This window comes from Pseudopodoces humilis, chromosome 26 (genome assembly GCF_049639895.1).
Source record: "Pseudopodoces humilis isolate 2021_Gansu_Grassland_sample_001 chromosome 26, ASM4963989v1, whole genome shotgun sequence".
NCBI classification, from domain to species: Eukaryota; Metazoa; Chordata; class Aves; order Passeriformes; family Paridae; genus Pseudopodoces; species Pseudopodoces humilis.
Genome location: NC_142225.1, coordinates 4,430,319 through 4,451,227, shown reverse-complemented (window position 1 = coordinate 4,451,227; position 20,909 = coordinate 4,430,319). Strand labels below are relative to the sequence as shown.

Genomic DNA, 20,909 nt, shown 5'->3' with positions numbered 1-20,909 from the left:
GCCAGGTTCCAGCCAGGTGCTGCAGGTGATGAGATGGACAGGGACATCAGCAGGGAATGGGACAAGGAACAGGTCAGGGACATGTCCCCAGAGGAATTGGCCAGCAGAAGGAAGCTGCAGGGGGTTATTTGTTGTGGAGGAATTGATCTCTGGTGTTCCCGGTGTCCCCAAGGGCAGCTTGGCACGGGGAGTTCACGGGGGTGGCTCTGCTGCCCTCCCTCCTCCGGGTGGCACCGGGATGTGCTGCCACCTCCGGGCGCTGGGAGATGATGGGAAAAGCAGGGAGAGAGACAGAAGGGCAGGGAGCGCAGGGCTGGGGCGAGGACAAGGGAGAAGGCAGCGGTGTGGCCTTTGCTCGCTCCCAGAGTAAAAATTCCCGGTACCTTGTGCACGCTCGAGGCATCAGCAGCCACTGCCAAGAAAGCTGACGGTGTGCAAATCAATCATTGTGTTCCAGAGGAACACCCTGCCGGAGGGTGCCGGGGGAAGGGGCTGATTCATCACCGTCTGACCGACACAGGCAATAATTGCCCAGCAGTTATCCCGTAAATATCATTAATAACTCATATCGAGCGGGACTTTTTGGAAGGGCAGCCCAGGAGCGCTCCCAGAGGATCCTGTCGCAGGGAAAATCCTTGGAATGTGGAGCTCCAGCATCCACAGGGATCCTGCACCGCGGGAAGAGAGGGAACAGCATCCTAGACGATGCTAATTAACATCCAGGGCTAATGTGTGGGGTTAATTAGCTGGAATGTTCGTGCCAAAAGGGACTTTTGCCATCAATAAAGGGCATTTTTCCTAGTGAAGCTTCGCCAAAGAAAGACAAAAGGTACAAGTCCAGAGCTGGCTCCTGGCATGAGGGAAGCAGGAGCAGCTGGTGCTGCTCATCCCCTGACCTGCTGTGTGCATCAGGCCCTGGGCAGGCCCTGGAGGGCCCAGCGAGCTCAGGAGCGGGATTCCAGGTCCTTGGGAATGCCACTGACCCCTGGCACAGGCAGGAAAGGGCTGTGTGGGCACGCTGGGACACAAAACCACCCCAAAGGGACTCAGTGCTGCACTTGCTGGGCTTGGACTGAGATGCTGGTTGGGTTTTTGTCCCCCTGGCACTGGCAGAACCCAGTGGAGTTCTCAAGCATGTGCAAGGTAATTTTTCCACAGGGAATGACTTCCACAAGACTTTCAGGCTCTCCCTGTCCCCAGCCCCAGTGTCCCTCCTGCACAGACGGATTCCCTTTTGTTTCCTTCTGCTATTCCAAAGTCCTGCTGGGTGTGATCAGGATTAAACGAGGTCTTGCCCTACAAAGAACCCAGCCCTGTGCAGCCACCGATGCTCCTGGGGCATTTCTGGCGTGGGAGGCGCAGTCCTGGTCAAATTCCATTTGCAGTAATTATAAATACAACTCATTCTGCCTCTTTCTGCTCTGGCCAAACTCTCCAGGTGTGGCCCGAGGATGTGGCCACCAGCAGAGCATCCAGGACGGTGTGCAAGGCACGGATGAGTGTCTGGGAAGCAGCAGGACATGGAGAGACACCCCAGGGACTCCCCAGGTCAGCCTGGGGTGCTGAGCTGGTTATCTCCCGGGCCGATAGCAGCATTCCATGTGCTGGAATGTGCGGATTTGTTTGCAGATGATTAATTTTAGCAGATACGCTGCAGTTAATGGGGGCAATAATTCAGTGGGAGCCCGAGGGGCAGCAGGGACGGGCGGCCCATGCCCTTGGGGCAGAGGGGAACGGTTCCTGGGAGATACTGGGACCTGCAGGGAGCCTCCCTCCCTCCTTCCTTCTCTCCCTCTCCCATCCCCAGCCCTGCAGCCAGAGCTGCTCCTCGCTTTTGGGTGGTTTTGCCGAGGAAACAGAGCAATGGGAAGGAGGCAGGGTTGGGGATGGAGATGCTGCAGGTGGAGTGGGGCAGCCTCTGGAGAAGTCTGGGGCTTCCATGAGGATCTGGGAGGTGCTGAACACGTCGAGAGATGCTGGGAAGTTTTTCCTCCTGGCTGATGTGACTGTGACACCTGCACAGGGCACAGCTGAAGCCAGGGCGGGGTGTCCAGCTTCCCTGTCTGTCTGTCTGTCTCTTCAGGAGCGTTTGAAATCCCTCAGCCGGGTGGGAAAGCAGAGATCTGGGCTGCCAGATTCCCACAGGAATGAGGTGGCCGTTCCTGGAGCAGGTGATGGACACGCCCAGCGCTGCAGGATGCTCGGAGCTGCTGCGAGGGTGGGCAGGGGCTGGCACTGCCGGTGTCACCCCGTGTGTGACCGCACAGAGCCCGGCTGGAGCTCTGAGCTTCCCGGGGCTGGTTATCTCCATTTCCTGCTCACCCAGGAATGCAGGGCCCGGGCTGGATGCCACCATCCCGCTGGCAGAGGTGGCACCTGTGGCTCCGTGGTGCCAGGGCTGGAGCCACAGGTGGCACCTGAAAGGGACCCGCTGGCGCTGCCACCCCCACCCGGTGTCACCCGCTGTCCCAGGGGCCTGATCCGGGCAGGAATGAGGAACACCACGTCCCAGAGGGAGGCAGCAGGATTATTTACAGCACCAAAAGGAAGGACGGCTTCGGGAGGCGCAGAGCTGCCCCCGTGGCTCGGCTGCCCGTGGGCGTTCGGGGCTGGGGAGAGGCTCTGGGGATTTGGGGGTTGTCTGCCCGAGGAATCGCTGGGTCACAGCTGCTCGAGGCCTTCCCAGCCTGCTTGAGCCCTGTGGGGACATCTCCAGAGGCAAGGGAAGGGCCACCCTTCTGCTGAGACCGTGTCTGTGGGGTCAGCCCTGCCACAGCCCCGGCACGGGCACATCCCCACACTGAGGGGTTTGTGGGGCAGGACCCCCTGGCTTGGGGAGCAGAGCATGTTCTGGTGGTCAGAGCCAACCCCACCGACCCAAATTTCTGTCTGGAGCACCACAAGGACCTCCAGAGAAATTGTCACCCCCAAAAGACCCTGGCCGGGCCACAGAGAGCACCTGGCACCGGGCTGTGTGTCCTCACCTGGGACCGGCCGGTGCTCCCTGGACAAACCTCGGGTCACCTTGAGCAAGGGCTGTTATCTTATTTGTAAAATAGGTGTAAGATATCTGCCTTCTCCAGGGGAACTCCAAATGTGCTCAGCAAAGTCTGCCCAAGGGACACGAGCAGCTCCCGGGGCTGGGAGCAGCCCCAGCATGAAAAATTCCTGCCCTTGGAGCAGCCCCGAAGCACTGGGGGCCCCCAGGCCGAGGGGTGCATCCCGTTCTCCTGGAATTCAGGCTGGGGGCTGGCTCCAGGCACTGCCTCCCCCACCCCTCAAGGCTTTCTGCCCACTCTGACCCAGCAGAGCCAACCCAAACCAGGCTTTTTTTCACTTAAACCTCTGAATTCCTGAGAAGGGAGGTTTTCCAACCTGGAAAAAAAAAAAAGAAAAAAAAAAAAAGAATTTTCCCTCAAAAAAAAAGAAGTGGGAAGGTGTGTGGAGGAGAACGTGTGGCTTCTCCTTGCTTCCCCAAGGTGGGACAAGGAGGGGAAAGTGATCCTGGTCCCATCACTGCTGCTATTTGCCCTTGGGCAACTCATTAAGGCCCAAAGGCTTGGATGGGAGGGAGATAAGGCCTGAACTAAAGCTGCTCATTGTTCTGAGGTCAATGCCTGCAGAGGAGCTCAGGTGTTGGACGTGAGGACCTGGAGGAGGTCCTGTCGCCCCTGGTCAGACAGATTTTAGATGAAAGCTTTGCCTTTTTTAGGAGTTTTAGGAGTGATGGTGCTGCAGCTGTGGCATGAGGCCAGGGGGCAGCTCAGCCTGCCCTGAAAGAGTCGCTGGTTAAAGGGCATTAAAGTTAAATAAAAGCATTTGGGGCCAGAGGGAGGCAGTGTCCAGGTGGAATCTGGTGGGACAGGGACTCTCTGCCCTGAGCCTCTCCCAGGGCTCGAGGGAGGCTCTGTTGGTGCCCTGGTCTGGTCCACACCGTCCCCAGGGATGCTGCTGATACCAAAATGGGCCAGAATAAACTTTCTAACACAATTTGAAGTATTTAATCTTTCAACTCCATTCAGCAACTTCAGAAAAAATTGAAAAATTCTATTCTCTGTATTATTTATCACTGCAGACCTGCGGGAGCTCAGCCAGGGCGGTGAGAGGAGGCAAATCCCCATTTTCCCTTCGCTCAGCACGAGTGGAGCTGCAGATCCCCATTGTTTGTGTCTGCCCACACTCTGAGGAGCTGCTTATTCACCCAGGACAGAGTGCAGCCTAGCTCCGACCTAAATCTGGGGGATTTGGGGTCGCCAGCTCCTCCTGGGGCAGCAGGGACCCTGCAGCAGGAGGCTGCTGCTGTTCTCCAGGTACCAACCACGCTGGAATTCCCATGGGAAGGTGGTGTCCATCCCTGTGCCAAGGGCCACAGCCCTCCCGTGTGAGCCCGGCTGTGGCTCGGTCCTGCCTTGGCCCTTGGCACGGGGACCATCCCATCCCGATAAAACCAGTCCTTCATGGATTTCTCCGGGAGCTTTTCCCTCTCTGGGATCCTCTGACATCACTCAGCACCCATGTGGGGCTTTGCAGGACCAAAGGGAGGGCAGGGAGGGGTGGGACAGTGGGGCCTGGCTGGGGCCACCCTGCCCAGCCCTGATGCTGCTGCCGGTCCCAGCTGGAGGCTCGGGCTGCCCGCTGACCCCAGCGTGTCCCAGAGCTGGCTGCGGACTGTCCCCAGCCCCTAATCCTCTGTACGTGCTGCCTCTCAGCCCTGCAGTGTCCCCAGAGCCCGCTGTCCCCAGCCAGGGGCCAGGCAGGGCCCTGTGACCCCACACAACCCCACACCTGGGTGTCCTCTGAGGTGGGACATGGTGACAACACCTCCCCTGGGCTGGGGATGAAGGAGAAGCAGCAACTTTGCTGTGTTTGGGTGGGCAGTGAGGACCCTGTGCTCCAGACCTGGCTGATTGTGAGTCCCTTTTGGGGACAGCCCCTCCTTGGGGGGACAGTCCCACCGACCCCATCGGTGTCACCCCCCCAGCACGGGCAGAACAACGGGGCAGCGATTGAGGAAAGGGAGAATTTGGATAATTCCCAGCACCGGGAGTGCCCTTGGAAAGAAATGCCAGTGTGCCACAGGCCAGGCCAGCACCCCGAGCCCTTGGCTAGCGGGTGACAGGGACCAGGAGTGGCCCTGGTGGCGCAGGGAGGCTGCAGAGCGCTGTGACACCTCCAGAGGTGTTTGCTGCCCTGCGGCCCGGTGGCACCAGGGGACAGAGATAAGGCTTTGCGTGATGCCGTGGCTTTGTTTTTCACGTCTGACGCCTTTGAAAGGTTACCTGGAACTTTGAACCTCTGGGGTTTATCAGGTCGGCTTTGAAGCCACTGCGTTACTCCCAGCCCCAGCTCCAGGTTAATGGGGCTTCTGCTTCCAAACTGAAAAACTTGGGGTTTTTTGATTCTCTTTTAAAGGTGTTTTCCAGAGCTTTTATTTAAATTCTCACATTTCAATAAAAGAATTTAATCCCACCCAGCTCCAGGTGCCACAGGCTGGGGTAGGTGGACATTCAGGGACACGATTTCATGGTGGGCTTGATGATCTCAAAGGGCTTTTCCAACCTAAATGATCAATTCCATGACTCTTGGGCACTGCTGCCTGTGCCTGGCACGTGTCTGAGGAAGGAGCAGCGGAGGAGCTGCTCTCTGCCAGCCCTGCACGGGGGATTTGTGATTCCATTCCCCCCTCCCCAGCACCGCTGCCACCCCTGGAAGCAGCCGGGGCTCAGCAGGGCTGGATCCACCGGGTGACACGGAGCACACGCTGGGTTTCCACGTGGGATGAGGGGTGGTGAAGAGCTCTCAGGGGAAATTGAACCTCAGAACACTGAAGCAAACTGGGAGTCGGGGATTTGGGGGGCTAATTCCTCAAATAGTGAGGGCAGATCTTCTGCAGGAAGGTTGGGATGGTCCCTGTTTGGTGACCAGCATCAGGGTGGGATTTTACTGATTTTTGTTGTTTCAATGGGTGAATGAAAACCTGTAGGGACAGCAGAGCAGCTGGGAAGTCTCTGGTTATTAAACAGGGCATAACCAAATGTCTGTGGTTATTAAACTGTGGGCAGGAGAGCAGGAGGGCTCAGGTTTGGTTCCTCAGCAGCGGCCACAGGCCGGGCTCTCCACCAGGGCCAGCTCAGGAACTCAGGTGGCTGCTCAGGAACTCACTGAGTCACACAAGACAAATATTTTCCCCTTTGATTTTCACCCTGAGAAAATCTTGAGCTGACCTTGTTAATCCCACGTGTTGCAAACCTCCCCCTGTCCTTTATCGGGTTTCGGCTGCGGGATAATGTTACCAGCTCAGCACCTCTGGCCGCTCCTGCCAGCATCCTGCCTGGCACTGTGCCACCCTGCCCGCTCTCCTGGCTGTCCCCTGGGCTGCCTGGCCAGCAGGACACCCTGCCCACTCTCCTGGCCTGTCCCCATCCTGCCTGGACAGCAGGACACCCTGCCCGCTCTCCTGGCTGTCCCCTGGGCTGCCTGGACAGCAGGACACCCTGCCCGCTCTCCTGGCCTGTCCCCATCCTGCCTGGCACTGTGCCACCCTGCCCGCTCTCCTGGCCTGTCCCCATCCTGCCTGGCCAGCAGGACACCCTGCCCAGCAGGGATGGAGGGAGAGGAAAAGCTGGATGGCTGCACATCTGCCAGATGTGTCAGCCAGGGTTTCTGCAGGGTGCTGATGCCACTGGAGATCCTGCCAGCTCCTGAGGCTGCAGCATCCTTCACAGTCTTAATTCCCGTGTTGGGAATGGTGTTGTGTGGATGCACAAAGTGCTGGGGCCCTTCTCAGTTTGAGCCCAGCACCTCAGAGCCCACCCAAGGGCTCTGGAGAGAGCTGTGCCTGCGGCTCGAGGTCTGAGCCCAGCTCCCGCCTGTCCCTGGCCGGAGCATCCAGGGCTGCAGGTGGACCCTGAGCCAAATCTGCAGCTCCCACCTGGCTCCAGCTCCTGCCACTCACAGGTTCCAGCACCCACAGCAGCCCTGGCTTTGTGCCAGAGACTGCCCAGCCCCGGCTCAGGGAGCACCCGCTCCACCGACCACACGTGTTTGTGTGACCTGCTCAGCCCCGGGAGCCCAAACTGCTGCTTGCTGGGGTAAAACAGATCAGGTTTTTGTTTGCCAGCGCTGGGAGCTGCTGGGGGAAGGGTGTGAGCAGAAACAACAGCGCTGCTGCCTCGGGCAGCGCTCAGCACCCGCTCCCGTGCCAGGATGGGGCTGGGGGATGCTGCGTGTGAGGGGGGCTCGGGCAGGCACAGAGCGGGGGAAAAGCCGTGCAAAACGTGGGGAGGAAATAGTTAATGCCCCTCTCCTCCCAGTAGGAAGGGACAAATCCTCTCCCCGGCCCGGTGCCCAAATAAACAGGCGGAGCATTGCGTAAGGAGCAGGGTGGGAACTCTCCGTTCCTCTCCGGGCGGTCCGGCCGCGGCTCTGCAGCCCCCCGTGCCCAGCCCTCGCTCAGCTTTCACCGCTCCGGAGCTCTCCTGGCAGCCCCCCGTGCCCAGCCCTCGCTCAGCTTTCACCGCTCCGGAGCTCTCCTGGCAGCCCCTGCCGCTGTCCTGTGTCCCCAGCCCTGGGTGCTGTCCCCGTGGGCAGCTCCGGGGATGCCACGGAAACCTCCGGGAAGCTCTGCGGGAGCGCTGCAGGCAGCGGCGGGGTGTGGAGGGTCCCTGCTGAGCTCCCTGGGAATCGGAATCCATCCAGCCCGGCCGGGGGGATGCTGCAGCCCCAGCCGGAACGGGCTGGCCGCGTCCCCGGGCAGCCCCGGCTGCTGGAAGGTGCCCGGAGAGGAGCGGGATGGATGCAGGAAGGGAAGCGGGAGCCGGGCTCCGCTCCCAGCGGGCTCCCTCTGCCGACAGCCGCCCCCAGGCCACCTCTGCACAGCCTCCTCTCTACCCTGACCCAAAATCTGCACTGGGGGAAAATAAAAAAAAAGCCAGACCCAAAATGCATCCCCCCAGCCCTGAGAACACGCTCAGAGAGGAAAGTCTGGAGCCCCCACCTCCCCACCTTCCTGCTGCGGGACCTGGGGAGCGTTTTGCAACACAGAAATATAAATAAAAATGAAATATTTAATTATTTTTTTGTTTTTAAAAAAAGAGAGAACCCCTGACAAAGTGCTTTTTTGAGAATCCTCCCCAGTGAGGAGGGAGGGGGAAGGTGTTTGGTGGGGGATATGCGTGAGGGGAGGGGGAAACTGAGGCACGGATTTGTTGCCTCCACAGAAGGGCCCTGTGCCCAGGCCACCAGCCCCAAGTGTCCCCTCCAGGCCAGCCCGTGCCCACCCTGAGAGCAGTGGGGCCACCAGGCCGTGCACCGGGCAGGGTCACGCCAATGCCCGCACCCCTGGCACCGTCACTGCAGGGACATCGGGTGCCCGACGGCAGCACACCGAGCGGGGACAGGGCCACTGTGACACCCAGGCTTTGGGACACCGTGACACCAGGCCATTGGGAGACTCGGGAGAGCAGCTCCAGAGCCGTGGGAAGCAGCAAATCCCTGGATGTGCAGGTCCTGCTGTGTCCAGCCGGTCCCCGTGGCCAGGCCGGGGTGGGCAGGGGGCTCGGACCCCCGGGCAGGGCTCCAGCCGTGGGCATCGAGGGGTCCAGTGGCCCCGGGGTCAGCAGCAGCTCTGCTTGGGCTTGTCGTTGGGAGTGAGCTTGATGGAGTCGGTTAAATAACTCTCAAAAATCCCTTTATACTGGAAAAACAAAACGGAGAAGGGAAAGGATGAGCGAGCCCAGCTCAGAGGCAGCTGCGGAGCACTGGGGTTCAGCCCTGACTTGGGGTTAAAGGCAAAATCCAGGGAAAAGCCACCTAGAGCAGGGCTTGGGGACACGGATGTCCCCGTGGCACGGCCGCTAGAGGACAGTGCTGGCGCGCCCTGGGTGCCACACGCCACGGGAAAAGGAAAAGGCGATTCCCATCCTTTTCCTATCGATTTAGGATCAAACACCGCTGCGTTTCTCATCCCCGGCGCTCTGCGCTGCAGCGGGAGCTGCTCCACACGGGAGGATCTGGCAGAGCAGCCTCGGTTCCCCCCCGAACGCTCCCCCGGCACCGCTCGCAGCTGGGGGATGCTCACCGTGCTCAGCGCCTGCTTCGCCAGCGTCTCGAAAGCCTCGGCCACGTTGATGTTGTTCTTGGCGCTGACCTCGAAATACGGGATGTCCTTCTCCTTGCACCAGGCTGAGGCCGTTTCCTTGGGCACCTGGGGACGGGAGGATGGAGCCAGAGCTCGGGGATGGGACAGGGGACCCTCCTCAGCCGTCTGCTGGCAGTGCCTGAGGTTGTCATTCCTGCTGCCTCTGCTGGGGACAGTCCCCAAAGAGCAGCAGGAGGATGTTGCTTATCCCCTGCAAGAATCCTGGGGTGGGTGGCGGCCTGGAGCTCTGGTTTTCATGCGAGGACAGGGAAAAGGCTGGTTCTGAGGTGAAGGATCAGCCCTCAAAGCCATTTAGGACCCTCCAGCATCCCAATCACAGAATTGTTTAAGTTGGAAAAGGCCTTCAAGATCATCAAATCCAGCCATCAACCCAGCACTAAACGATGTCCCCAAGTGTCACATCAGTACAGCTTTTAAATCCCCCCAGCTGGCGACTCCAGCACTGCTCATCCCCCTCTCCCTCCTCCACCCTTACCTGCCGGTCACTGAGGTCTATCTTGTTCCCCAGCACGACCATGGGGAAATCCTGTTCCCTGGGAATGACCTTCTCCAGGAAATCATCTCTCCAGTTATCCAGGGCCTCGAAGGACTCCCTGTCGGTCACGTCGAAGGCCAGCATGCAGCCGTCCGAGCCTTTGTAAAAGGTCGACACCATGGACCGGAATCGCTCCTGTCCGCCTGTGTCCCAGATCTAGGGCAGAAAAGGGCACAGATGGACACACCCCACGGGCAGGGTGGGGGCTGCAGCCCAGAGGAGCAGCTTCAGGGGGTGTTGAGCCCCCAGAATTCCCACGGGACTCCAGTGCAGTTTATGGATGATGAAAATCCAGGCTCTGAAAATCGGGCTCTGAAAAATCAGGTTCTGAAAATCAGCTCTGAAAATCGGGCTCTGAAAACTGAGCTCTGAAAATTGGGTTCTGAAATTGAGCTCTGAAAATCGGGCTCTGAAAACTGAGCTCTGAAAACTGGGTTCTGAAATTCATCTCTGAAAGTCAGGCTCTGAAAATCGGGCTCTGAAAATCAGCTCTGAAAAGCTCTGAAGGTCGGGCTCTGAAAATCAGGCTCTAAAATCGGGCTCTGAAAATTGGGCTCTGAAATTCAGGCTCTGAAAAGCTCTGAAGGCGGGGCTCTGAAAATCGGGCTGTGAAAATCAGGCTCTGGAAATCGGGCTCTGCACATGCAGCCCTGCACCTCATGACCCCGGTGGGCATTTGGGCACCTCAGGCCGGGGTGGGACACACCCAGCCCTGGGATCAGGGGTCAGGGTGGGCAGTGCCAGCTCACCCTGCTCACCTGCAGCTTCAGGGGGGTGTTGTCCACAGCCAGGACCTTGGTGAGGATGCTGGCGCCCAGCGTGGTGCGGTAATCCTCGAAGAACGTCTTGTGCACGTACTGGTGCAGCAGAGAGGTCTTGCCCACGCTGGTGACAGCAAAGGGACACTGGTGAGGCTTTGCAGCACCCAGGGGTGGGCAGGGCCGGGGGACACCCAGCACACTCAGGGCGCTTTTCTGCCTGCTCCTTACCCCAGAGCTCCGATGATGATGATCTTCAGATCCACCTTCTTGCTGGCATCCATGGACAGGCCCTGTGGGACGAGAGAGGCTCAGCGGGCTGTGGGGATGGCTCTGGCTCCCGGCGGTGCCCGTGCTGCTGTCCCTGCTCCCAGCACGGATGTCGCTGTGTCCTCACCGTGCTGTCACCATGCCCGTGCCATGCCAGCCCGTGTGTTCCAGGCATGGTGGGGACAGAAAACCTCCCGTGCCAAGCCCGGCCCACGTCCCTGCCCGTGCCGGGCTCCCGAGGAGCCGGAGCACGCCCAGACCCGTCGGTTCATCACCATTCAAAACTTCCAGGAGCCACTTCCCTGCTTCTCCCACCCCGTCTCCAGCGCAGTCCCTCCCCCTAGGCCTGGCACACACGCCTGGGGTCCTGCTGAAAATTAAATTTATTAAAGAAGACCCCAGCCAGGCGGAATTCCTTGGTGCCTCAAGCACAGCCCAGGGAGCATCCCCGCCCAGGAGCACCCCGAAATCTCCCCGCAGGATGTGTCCCCATTATGTCCCAGCGTCCCCAAATGCTCTGAGCCCGGCCAGGACCCCCGAAACCCCCTCCCCAGGCGGCAGCAGCATCCTCCAGCAGCCCCATCCCCGCAGCAGCGTCCGACACCGCCGGGCGAGGCACAGACGGAAACACTGGCAGCCTCATCCCTGCATTTTTCCCTGATGCGCTGGCCAGCCCTGCGCCATTCCCCCTTGGAACAGCAGCGGGGAGCTCTCAGCTGTGGGGTCCAGGCCCCCCTGCCCCGCTCTGCCCCCCGTGCCCAGCCGCGGGCAGCATCCTCGGCACCGGCAGAGCCTCGTGGCCCAGCGCACACAAACTTCCCGGCCCTTTCGCCAGCTTTTTGGGAGGCCAGATGTTTTTAAACTCAAAATGGAGTTTTCCCCTCGCTCGGCGGGTCTCGGCTGCCCCCGGGGACTCACCTGCGGAGCGCTCACCTGCCGGGGCATCCGCGGCTCCCGGCTCCGCTCAGCCGGGGAGGGGAGAGGCGAGAGAGGAGGATCCGGGAAGGGGCGGCCGGTCCCTGCCCTCCCGGGGAAGGCGGCTGCGGGGCCCCGCTCCGTGACATCAGCAGAAAGGGGCCGAGATCCCGCGATCCCGAGGAGCCTCGGGCGGGCGCTGGGATGTCTGTGGATTTTCCCTCGATTCCGGGGCTCTGCCCGCTGTCCCCGGCTCGGGATCCGATGGGGAAGGGGAACAAGGTTCTCCTCCTCTGCTGGAGTTTGGGGTTGACTTTTGGCCTCTCCTCTGGCTCAGATTTCCTTCGTTTCCTTTCTGCCACCTCTCCGGGACCCTTTATCTGCGTCCCCGCTGGGGAATTACTGAGGGATGAGGATAAAAGCCGGGCGGGGCTGTGGGCAGCATCCCTGGAGCCATCCCGGACTTTGCTCTGATATGGTGGGATGGGATAAGCGGATTTGGGAGCTGAGGAGAGGTGAGGAGGGGCTGGGATCCCTCTGAGGAGCTCCGTGCGGCTTCGCCTCCTTTTCCAGGCGGGAGAGGAGCAGGGTCGGAATTAGGAGCGCTTCCAGCCCCTCGGTGCCACATCCCTGCAGCCCCCAGGGGTCCCAGCCAACACCCACGGCAGCACGGACACCCCAGAAACACCCCAAAAAGAGGGGACAGAGCTGGTGACATCTGCAGGAGGACGTGTTCAATCAGTAAATGGGATTTTGGGGACCTCAGCTGCCCCCATGGAGCAATCCCAGCAGCAGACGGGTGCCCAGGGCTCTTTGGAGTGGGAAAACCTGCTTGGCCACGGCTGCAAAGGCTGAGCTCTGCTTCCCAACGTGCAAGGGCAGGTCCTGCGCCTTTACCAAGCATTCTGTGGGATGTGGGATTTGCAGTGAGAGTCGGGTGTCCCCCATCTCTGAAACCTCCCCCATCCTAAACCTGCAGCCCCCCAGTTCCTGGTGGTCCCCATGCCCCGGTTTCAGGATCCCTCCAAGACTTCTGGCTTTTGCTTTTCCACTTCCAGCATTTTTGTAGACTTTTCTTTCCCCTTACAGACCCTGATGGGATCTCAGGGAGGATCACTGCACTCAGCAGGACAAACCCTCCTCCCCCTCCTCTCCAGATGTAATTTTAGGACCTGTCTGGCCAGAAAAATCTGTTTTCCCCCCCAGAGGGCAGGTGCTGGGAGGAGCTGGGCTGAGGGAGGAGAACCTGAGCAGCTCTCTCCTAATCCATGTTTTCAGCCCTTTTTCACCATCCTGCTTCACCTTTGCCCTCACAGAGAGAATTTATTGTTCAGCCTCCCCCTGCAACAACTTCTGCCCTCGTTCCTCTCGCGTGTCCCTGGTGGGACAGGGGTTGCTCACCCTGTCAGATGATCAAAGCCTCTCCACGCTGCTGGGGCTGGGTTTGCGGTCAATCCCAAACTGCAGCTGATGCCCATGGCCACTTCTGCTTTCGGCCAGGGAGGCTGTACCCACCAGGGTGCATCAGCCTCAGCTCTGGCTTTTGCTTGATTTCACAGGAAAAGGGATTTTCCCAAAGCTCCTGCTCTCCTAATCTCCTCTGGGCTGAGATTCTGCCTGGATGAAGGCAGTGGGAGCAGTGGTGGGGAGGAGGTGATGGCCAAGGTGTCGCAGAGCAGCTCCAGCCACCACAGCTTCAGTCCCGTCCTGGCAGCTCCCCCACGTCAGCATTTCTGAGGAAAAGGCGTGGGTTTTGTGGCCTGTGACTGTGAGGAAGGTGATGAAACTCAGGCTGGGGCTGATGCAGCCAGGGAAAGGCTGAGGGGGACAAGGAGAGGATGGGCTGTGCCCTGCAGGACTGGGGGAGTGAGAGAAAGGGAAGGAAGCAAAGAGCATCTAAGTGTTCCCTGCACTGTTCAGCCTCCTTGGGGGACAGCAGGGTCGCTCTTTATTGGGGTGTTCACATTTGTTTGAGCAACTTCCCCCCCAAACCTGTCAAGAACGCTCTGAGATCCCAAAAATACAACACCAGAGCAGTCCTGGGCAACTCCAGGCCAGGCCAGCTCTCACTGCCAGCTGCCATCTGGGGACACTTGAGTGGCCCCTGTCATGCTGGATGCTCCCTCCAGCCCCCGGGCTCGTGCTCAGCAGCACCTTGGTGTGCTAAGGGTTAAGGTGGAAGAGGGACAGGAGACCTTTGTCCAGCTGCCCCAGCACCTTATCTGGGGCTGCAGCAGGGGTGAAGTCAACACAGGAAACGTCACAGAGCCCACACTGGTCAGCGGCACAATCAGTGCCTCTGGGTAAGGCAGATATCTCCTTTTATTGCAAACCACAAGGCTCAGCTGCAAAGTTTACGACCAGATCTGAATATTCCAGAGCTCCCAGACCCAGCCCTGGAGGCTGCTCTGCTCTGGGAAGGATGGAGCAGCCACCAAGCCTGGGCTGGGACATGGACACTCCAGCACCCCGGCCCTGGCACTGCTGGCCTCGCTTCAGGGTCAGTGAGGAAAACAGAGCAAAGGCTGGGATAAAAATAACCTTTTTCTGTGCTTCCCTTTCTGGCTGCCTCGGGGTGCATCCCTCGTGAGCCACAGCTGCTTGTGCAGTGTCACACTCCCGTCAGCAAGGCACGGGTGTCACGGTGACCCCCTGGGGACCCCCAGGGCCAGGAGCCCCTCTGCAGCCCCCCAGGCTTTGAGCCAGCCCAGCCCAGCCCAGGGCTCAGTGGCTGCTTTGCCCTTCCAGGACCCACCAAGCACGTTGTTGTCGTGGTAAACTCCCCAGGGGAATCAAAGCAAAATTCATTGGAAACCACCAGTTGCTCCAGGAATTTTGTGGCACAGAAAGAGCCCCGGGGGCTTTCCAGTCCCCCTGTTACCTTCTTGTTTACCAGCACCAGCTGAGGAAAGGTGCATCCCCAGTGCTCCCTCGGCCCCTGCCCTGCCCACAGGCCCCTGGGATGCTCAGGGATGGCCACAGGCACCTCCAGGGATTTCTGCTCCAGCTGAGCAAAGCATCCTCTTCTTTCTGCTCCTGTGGGAATCCCAGGGAAGCTCCGGCCACGCTGGGAGTGCAGCCCTGGCAGTGCCATGGATCACCCAGGGAGGAGGGCAGGACATGGGCAAGGAGGATTTAACCCCCAGCGCAGCCCTTTGAGATGTGCAGGATTTCTGCTGCCGACAGAAGCATGAGAAGTTTGGGTTTATTAAATTTTTTATTGGCTCAGGATTTAAAAACAGAGAATGTGCAGAGCAGATCACAGAGCTGCTCGAGACATTTCTATATCACAGTGTCCTGGTGTGGACTGAACTTCTGCTGGGCTCTTCAGCTGCACCCCTGGGTGTCTTCATCCCCCTGGGGACACCAAGGAGGACGTGGTGACATCCACTGCCCTGCCAAGGTCCGTTCCTCTCCTGCCCCATGGATGTCACAGCCCTAAGGGACAGCAGGGGCCAACCCCACCCTGTTATTCCCACGGTCAAAGACGGCGTAGAACTGACGGATGAAAACATCACCCAAAATCCAGAGGGGTCCTGTGGGAGGGGGGATGTCTGTCCCCTGGAAGCCACTGGTGCAGAAGGCCATGCCATCACTGTACTCCTGGGGGAGGAGAAGAGGAAAGCTGGGGATGAGGCCGTGAGCCTCATGCACATGGGAACACCCAGGAACGGTGGCGAAGCAGAAACCAGCAGGGTTTGTCACCCCTGGGGACACACTGCCTGCTCCCGGAGTGGGGCTGGGCCACCTTTGCCACTGGAGCAGCTGGGATTTGGGGTTGAGGGAGCCACAGCCATACCATGAGGGTGTAAGCCTGGGCACTGAGCGTGTAGGGCAGCCCGTTGATGGTGAAGGTCAGGTCAGGCATCACGTTGAGGTTGCTGCACTCCACGGCGTACTGGAACACATCTGGGGGCTCAAGGGCTGCCCAGGGGGGTCCCTTCCAGCAGAGAAGGGTCCCCAGGGCTTTGTCCCCTCCTGTCCCCACCCTGGCTCTCACCTCTCCATCCACAGACACAGCCCCAATAAGGTTTTGCAGTTTTTTGATCTCCTTGGTGGGGCCCGTGATGAGCGATGTCCCGGTGTCCACGATGGCCTGGCAGCCATTGGCACAGAAAGTCACCGTCCCACCCAGCTGGATGCTGGAAGAGAGGAGAAGGAGCAGGAGGGATTTATCCTGCTCTGCCAGCCCAGCCCTGCCCTCCCTGCCTGCCCAGCCCCACTCACTTGTCCAGCTGGATCTGCCAGTACCCCTGCTGGGTGACCGGCACCCAGTTCAGGGTCCCTGTGAAGCGGGAGGTGTCAAAGCCCCCAAAAAGCAGCTCTCCTCCCTGGGGGGACTCGGGGTTCCTGCAGAGAGGAGGAGGAGGAAGACACATGAGGGGTTTTTATCCATTTAGCATGGATTTACCCCACCTTTCTCCCCACAAATGATCTAAGGCCAGAGGTCTGTGATGCTCAATCTGGTACCAAACCCCCCTTCATTATCTCAGTACAATATCTGTATTTTCGCAGCTCCTCCTGCTCCCTAAAGCAATTCCAGACTCTGAGCACCATCCCAGAGCAAAGCCATGTCCATACGAGCTCATGTAGACGGAGAAAAGGGGCAGCTCCACCAGATTTTGGGCCATCAAGTTGTCGAAGAAAGGGGTGACCCCATCTACGGCCAGGGAGGGATAAGCCAGCCCCAGGATCCCATCGAACTCAGCATCCAGGAAGGCTTTTCCCGGCTCACTGGTGCTCTCTGCAAACTGCTGGTTGCTCACGGTCAGACCCTCGACCTGCAGGGAGGAGGGGGTTCCATGGGGGTGCTGAGCCCATGGGCAAGTCCCAGGCTCTTTGCCCAGAGCAGGGGAACCCAAAGGTCACTCACGGATACTTGGTCGGATCCGATGATCCCCGTCAGGCTCCCGGTGCCATACTGGATGGAGAAGGGGGTCCCTATCACCTGGTAGGTGCTGGACTGGGTTGGCTGGAACCTGTTGTGCTCAGCTGGGGAAGAAGATGGGATCTGTCACCAGAAATGTCATTTTTTTGCATGGCCACAGCTGCCAGGAGCCCCCAGTGAGGCAAAAAGATGGTGTCATAAAAACTCCTGGTTATGGGGGCTCTGCTGAGGGACGTGCTGGAGTTGTGAGGGAGAGAAAACCTCTCCCATTTTTCAATCTGATTAAGGGTGCAAGGGCTGTTAGGGGGAGCAGGATCAGCAGCATTTAATGAGTCCCGAGATGAGCACTGCTGTCCCTGGTTACAGCCAGCAGCAGCCCCACAGGCACTGTGGGATCCAGCCCCATTCCCCAATTCCCTGCAGGATCCAGTCCCAACTCCTGCTGGGCTCTGGGGCAGCTCTGGGGCTGCTCTGGTCCCACAGCAGCAGCCTGGGCTTTCTGGGGCTGGCTGATCACTGACAGCTCCAAAAAGCCACCTTTGTCCCCTGCTGGGCTGTCACCCCCTGCTTTCACCCCTGCATTTCTGTCACCTCTGTTAGGAGGGTCCCCAAGGCCTTGGGGCTGGTGGCCTGTGGCCTTTCTGGGGTCAGGGGGTCCCCACTCACCACAGGCTTTGCTGACACAGTAGACAGAGGGCACCCAGAGGTTGGAGGAGCCCGTGTCGAACACCACGGTGAAATTCTGGGGGGGTGTCCCAATGGAGATCTGCCCAAAATACTCCATCTGCCAAACAGAGCACTGTGAGCCACCAGCACAGGCAGAAATGCCAGCAAAACAGAGCCTGGGGCGTCTGCAGGGCACGGATGGGGCTGTGTTTGGTCTGTGCCGTGCCAGGTGCAATAAAGGAGACAAATATTTAAGGAACAGCAATGGGAACTGAGGACAAAAGGCAGCACGGCAGGTACAGGTCCCTGCCTCTTCCTGGCAAGGCAAGGGGACCCTCACAACCAGGCAGGGGCTTTGGGGGACAGGGGAGTTGGGGAATGGGATTCTCCTGTGGAAATCCCTCCACCTCTGGGTGCTCTGTGGTGGGCTCTGCCCTGAAAAGCAGGGGGCAAAATTCAGTGTAACTTGAATTTCGGAGTAAATCTCTCTCTGGGGGGATGGGCAGAGCGCAGGACGGAGGGAGGGAGGGAGGGGGCAGGCAGTGCCTGCCATGAATGTCCTCCCTTGTCCTCATCCTCCATTCCCGGGGACAAAGGGCCGGGCAGGCGGTGAGCCCCGGCACGGCCTGGAGCCCTGGGATGTGTGGGAAGCGTTTGGGCACTGCTGGGACAAACCGAGGCTGCTCCCACCCCTCTGTGCCCCCCTGCTCACATCCAGGTAGTTGATGAGGGGCTCGTTGGTCTCCAAGAAGGCGTCGCAGGCCTCGCTGCTCATGTCCAGCTCTCCCTGGGCTCTCCAGAGGTGCGAGAGCTGCCCCCGGTCCCGCAGCACCTTCCGCAGGGAGCGGCGCCGGCTCAGGGCCACCCTGCCGAGAACGGGGCTGGTCACTGCTGTGGGTGCTGCCCTCATCTTGTGCCCACCCTCAGAGCCCTGGTCACTGCTGTGGGTGCTGTTCATGTCCTGTGCCCACTGTGAGGGCCCTGGTCACTGCTGTGGGTGCTGCCCTTGTGCCCACCCTCAGGGCCCTGATCACTCCCATGGGTGCTGTTCATGTCCTGTGCCCACCCTGAGGGCCCTGATCACTCCCATGGGTGCTGTTCATGTCCTGTGCCCACCCTCAGGGCCCTGGTCACTCCTGTGGGTGCTGCCTTTGTGCCCACTGTGAGGGCCCTGGTCACTGCTGTGGGTGCTGCCCTTGTGGACACGCTCAGGGCCCTGATCACTCCCATGGGTGCTGTTCGTGTCCTGTGCCCACCCTGAGGGCCCTGGTCACTTCTGTGGGTGCTGCCCTCATCTTGTGCCCACCCTCAGGGCCCTGGTCACTCCTGTGGGTGCTGCCCTTGTCCTGTGCCCACCCTGAGGGCCCTGGTCACTGCTGTGGGTGCTGCCCTTGTGCCCACTGTGAGGGCCCTGGTCACTGCTGTGGGTGCTGCCCTTGTGCCCACTGTGAGGGCCCTGGTCACTGCTGTGGGTGCTGCCCTTGTGCCCACTGTGAGGGCCCTGGTCACTCCCATGGGTGCTGTTCGTGTCCTGTGCCCACCCTGAGGGCCCTGGTCACTCCTGTGGGTGCTGTCCATGTCCTGCAGTCCCTGTGCCCACCCTGAGGGTCCCAGCACTGCCAGAATGAAGGTTCAGAGCCCACATCCCCCCCACTGCAACAATTTCCAGCCAAGGCACAGCAGAAGAGGGGCACTAGACGTGTTTTAGGGTACAGGAAATGAAGGACAGAGCTGGCAGGAGGGCATCCAGGCCCTGGCAGTGACAGGACAGGCAGCTCTGTCACTGAGGGAAAGGACCCTTCATGCAGGGTGAGCAGGGCCAGGCTGGTTTTTCCTGCCCTCCCTGCTTGCACAGACCCCTTTGCAGACCCCTCCTGCTGCTGCCAAGCTCTGCCCAAAGGGATGGAGACCCCAGAAATCCCAGCATGGTGCCACCTCTCCCGGGGTGCCCAGGCTGAGCTCTGCCATCCGGCACAGCCCTGGAGAGGAATCCCCAAGACCCTGAGACCCTGGGGTCCCCCTTACCTGCTCAGGGCTCCGGCCAGGCCCAGGCAGAGCGCGGCGAGCAGCAGCAGGCGCCTCATGGTGTGGCTCGGTGGCTGTGCCCGTGCCGGCAGCGCCGCGGTGCCGCTCTTATACCCACGGTGCCAACCTCGATATCGGCCCTGCCAGAGTCAACAGCGGGCTCGGGCAGCCACGATGAATCACTGGCCACGGCCCAGGCGAGGCTGAGCGGGCGCTCCGGGGTCACGTTTGCTTTTCTGGGTGAGGACGGTGCTGGGGGAGCCGTGGGAGCTGAGCAGGACCGGCTTGGGCTGATTTTGGGGCAGTGGAGGTCCCGCCGAGGGAGCAGGATGGGGTCCCCATCCCAGCACCAGCCCCTTATCCAGCTGTGGAAACCCCCCAAAATGCTTTAGGGGAACATTTCCCTTCTCCTTGGCCCCACAGCCCCGTGGCCATGGGGTGCCCCAAACCCCAGCAGCTGCAGGGATGTGCTTGTACCATCAGCCATTGACCTCATTTTAAAAGACAAAGACTAATTAGCGCTGATGAACGGCTCGGGAATCCTCAACTTTCCCTTCCCAAGGCCGGGAATGAGCAGCTTTCCATGGGAGACAGCTCCCTGGTGCTCTGCAGGCTCTAATGGACTCATCCCCTGTGAGTTTTGTTTAAGCCAGGCCGGGCGTCTCATTAAAGCCTCTGTGAGTGCAAATAGAAAATGCTGATGAACAAATAAAGCTTCAGATATAGGGGGAGTGAGTGGGGGCAGGCGAGGGTTTTCCTGCTGCCAGCATCTCCCAGGCCTGGGATGATGCTGAGTTTTCCTTATTTTCCATGGTTTTGGCACTAAAACAACCGATGGCGGGTGCTGACGGGTGTGTTTTGCTCAGTGAGCCCCATTCACGTGATTAACGGGGTTTAGCACTGTGCTAATCGATTTTTTATTTGTCCCAGCGAGCCTGTTTTATCTAATTAAATTTTATCTAATTAAAGCCCTCGCCCAGGAAATTAAATCTGTGAGACACAGGTAGCAAGGGTGGCTGGGGACAGCTGAGTCACGTCCTTCTGTCACCGGGATCTTGTGTCCCCATCCCTGGAGATGCTGCCAAGCCCCTCCACTCCCAGCTTTGTGGGCAGATTAAGCTTAAAAAAATCCATCAAATATTTCTTAATGTGAGCAGGAAAACGTTGGGCACAGCACAGTTGATGCCGATGGCAAATGAAGCTGTTTTTCCTAAACAAATGAAAATTCCCTGCATTCCCCCGTGCTGCAATTTTCTTTTTTAACCCAGTGACTGTTATACAAATTTATTCTCTATTTCCCCTTTTGAGATGCAGTTTAATGTACCATCCTCCCTCCTTGTCCTAATCACATATTCATGGATTAGAAAGAAACTTCCTAAAACAAAAGCAGCTGCAGCAAGTGCCAGATCAGCCAAAAACAGCAAGTGGATTGTTCCAGACATGGTTTAAAACCCAAAAATCCTATCAGAAAACCCAGCCTGAAGGGTCACTGGGCTTTGGAGATAAATGTGAGGGTGAGCAGCAGCACAGACATGCCAAACACTTTAAGTGAAATACTTTATTTTGTGGAAAAGATTCCCCAATTGGATCATCATAATCTGCAAACTCCTGGCAGCGGATTCAGCATTAAAATAGGAAGATGAAAGTCATAACGAGGCCAGACCTTTCATTTAGAAATTTTTGCAGCTAAGC

At 59.1% G+C, this 20,909-nt stretch overlaps 2 protein-coding genes across 4 annotated transcripts; both read right to left on the bottom strand.

The window, feature by feature from the left end:
• Positions 1–8,107: 8,107 nt before the first annotated feature.
• Positions 8,108–13,051, bottom strand: RAB7B (RAB7B, member RAS oncogene family). 3 transcript variants are annotated; one of them, XM_088067145.1, is made up of 6 exons: positions 13,040–13,051; positions 10,685–10,746; positions 10,454–10,580; positions 9,636–9,851; positions 9,080–9,205; positions 8,108–8,695 (listed from the first exon to the last, which is right to left on the bottom strand). In XM_088067145.1, the coding sequence occupies exons 2-6, from the start codon at positions 10,735–10,737 to the stop codon at positions 8,615–8,617; spliced, it is 603 nt and encodes a 200-aa protein (XP_087923271.1). In that variant the 5' UTR covers positions 10,738–10,746; positions 13,040–13,051; the 3' UTR covers positions 8,108–8,614. The 3 variants fall into 3 exon arrangements, with proteins under 3 accessions (XP_087923271.1, XP_014113581.1, XP_005529381.2); XM_014258106.2 differs by lacking the exon at positions 13,040–13,051 and adding an exon at positions 11,657–11,762; XM_005529324.3 differs by lacking the exon at positions 13,040–13,051 and adding an exon at positions 11,642–11,750.
• Positions 13,052–14,924: 1,873 nt separating this feature from the next.
• Positions 14,925–19,294, bottom strand: CTSE (cathepsin E). The gene is made up of 9 exons (XM_005529417.3): positions 19,218–19,294; positions 17,905–18,058; positions 17,193–17,310; positions 16,512–16,630; positions 16,220–16,419; positions 15,866–15,988; positions 15,639–15,780; positions 15,438–15,536; positions 14,925–15,241 (listed from the first exon to the last, which is right to left on the bottom strand). Exons 1-9 carry the CDS (start codon positions 19,274–19,276, stop codon positions 15,077–15,079), a joined length of 1,179 nt encoding a protein of 392 aa, XP_005529474.1. The 5' UTR covers positions 19,277–19,294; the 3' UTR covers positions 14,925–15,076.
• Positions 19,295–20,909: the final 1,615 nt, after the last annotated feature.

Coding starts and splice junctions, on each gene's coding strand:
- RAB7B (XM_005529324.3), bottom strand. CDS start 11,668: ATGCCCCGGCAGGTGAGCGCTCCGCAG. Junction 10,581..10,684: donor ATCATCATCGGAGCTCTGGG/GTAAGGAGCAGG, acceptor TGCTGTCACCAG/CGTGGGCAAGACCTCTCTGC. Junction 9,852..10,453: donor ACACCCCCCTGAAGCTGCAG/GTGAGCAGGGTG, acceptor TTTCTGCCCTAG/ATCTGGGACACAGGCGGACA.
- CTSE (XM_005529417.3), bottom strand. CDS start 19,276: ATGAGGCGCCTGCTGCTGCTCGCCGCGCTCTGCCTGGGCCTGGCCGGA. Junction 16,420..16,511: donor TCGGATCCGACCAAGTATCC/GTGAGTGACCTT, acceptor TCCTCCCTGCAG/GTCGAGGGTCTGACCGTGAG. Junction 15,989..16,219: donor TTCTCCGTCTACATGAGCTC/GTATGGACATGG, acceptor TCCTCTCTGCAG/GAACCCCGAGTCCCCCCAGG.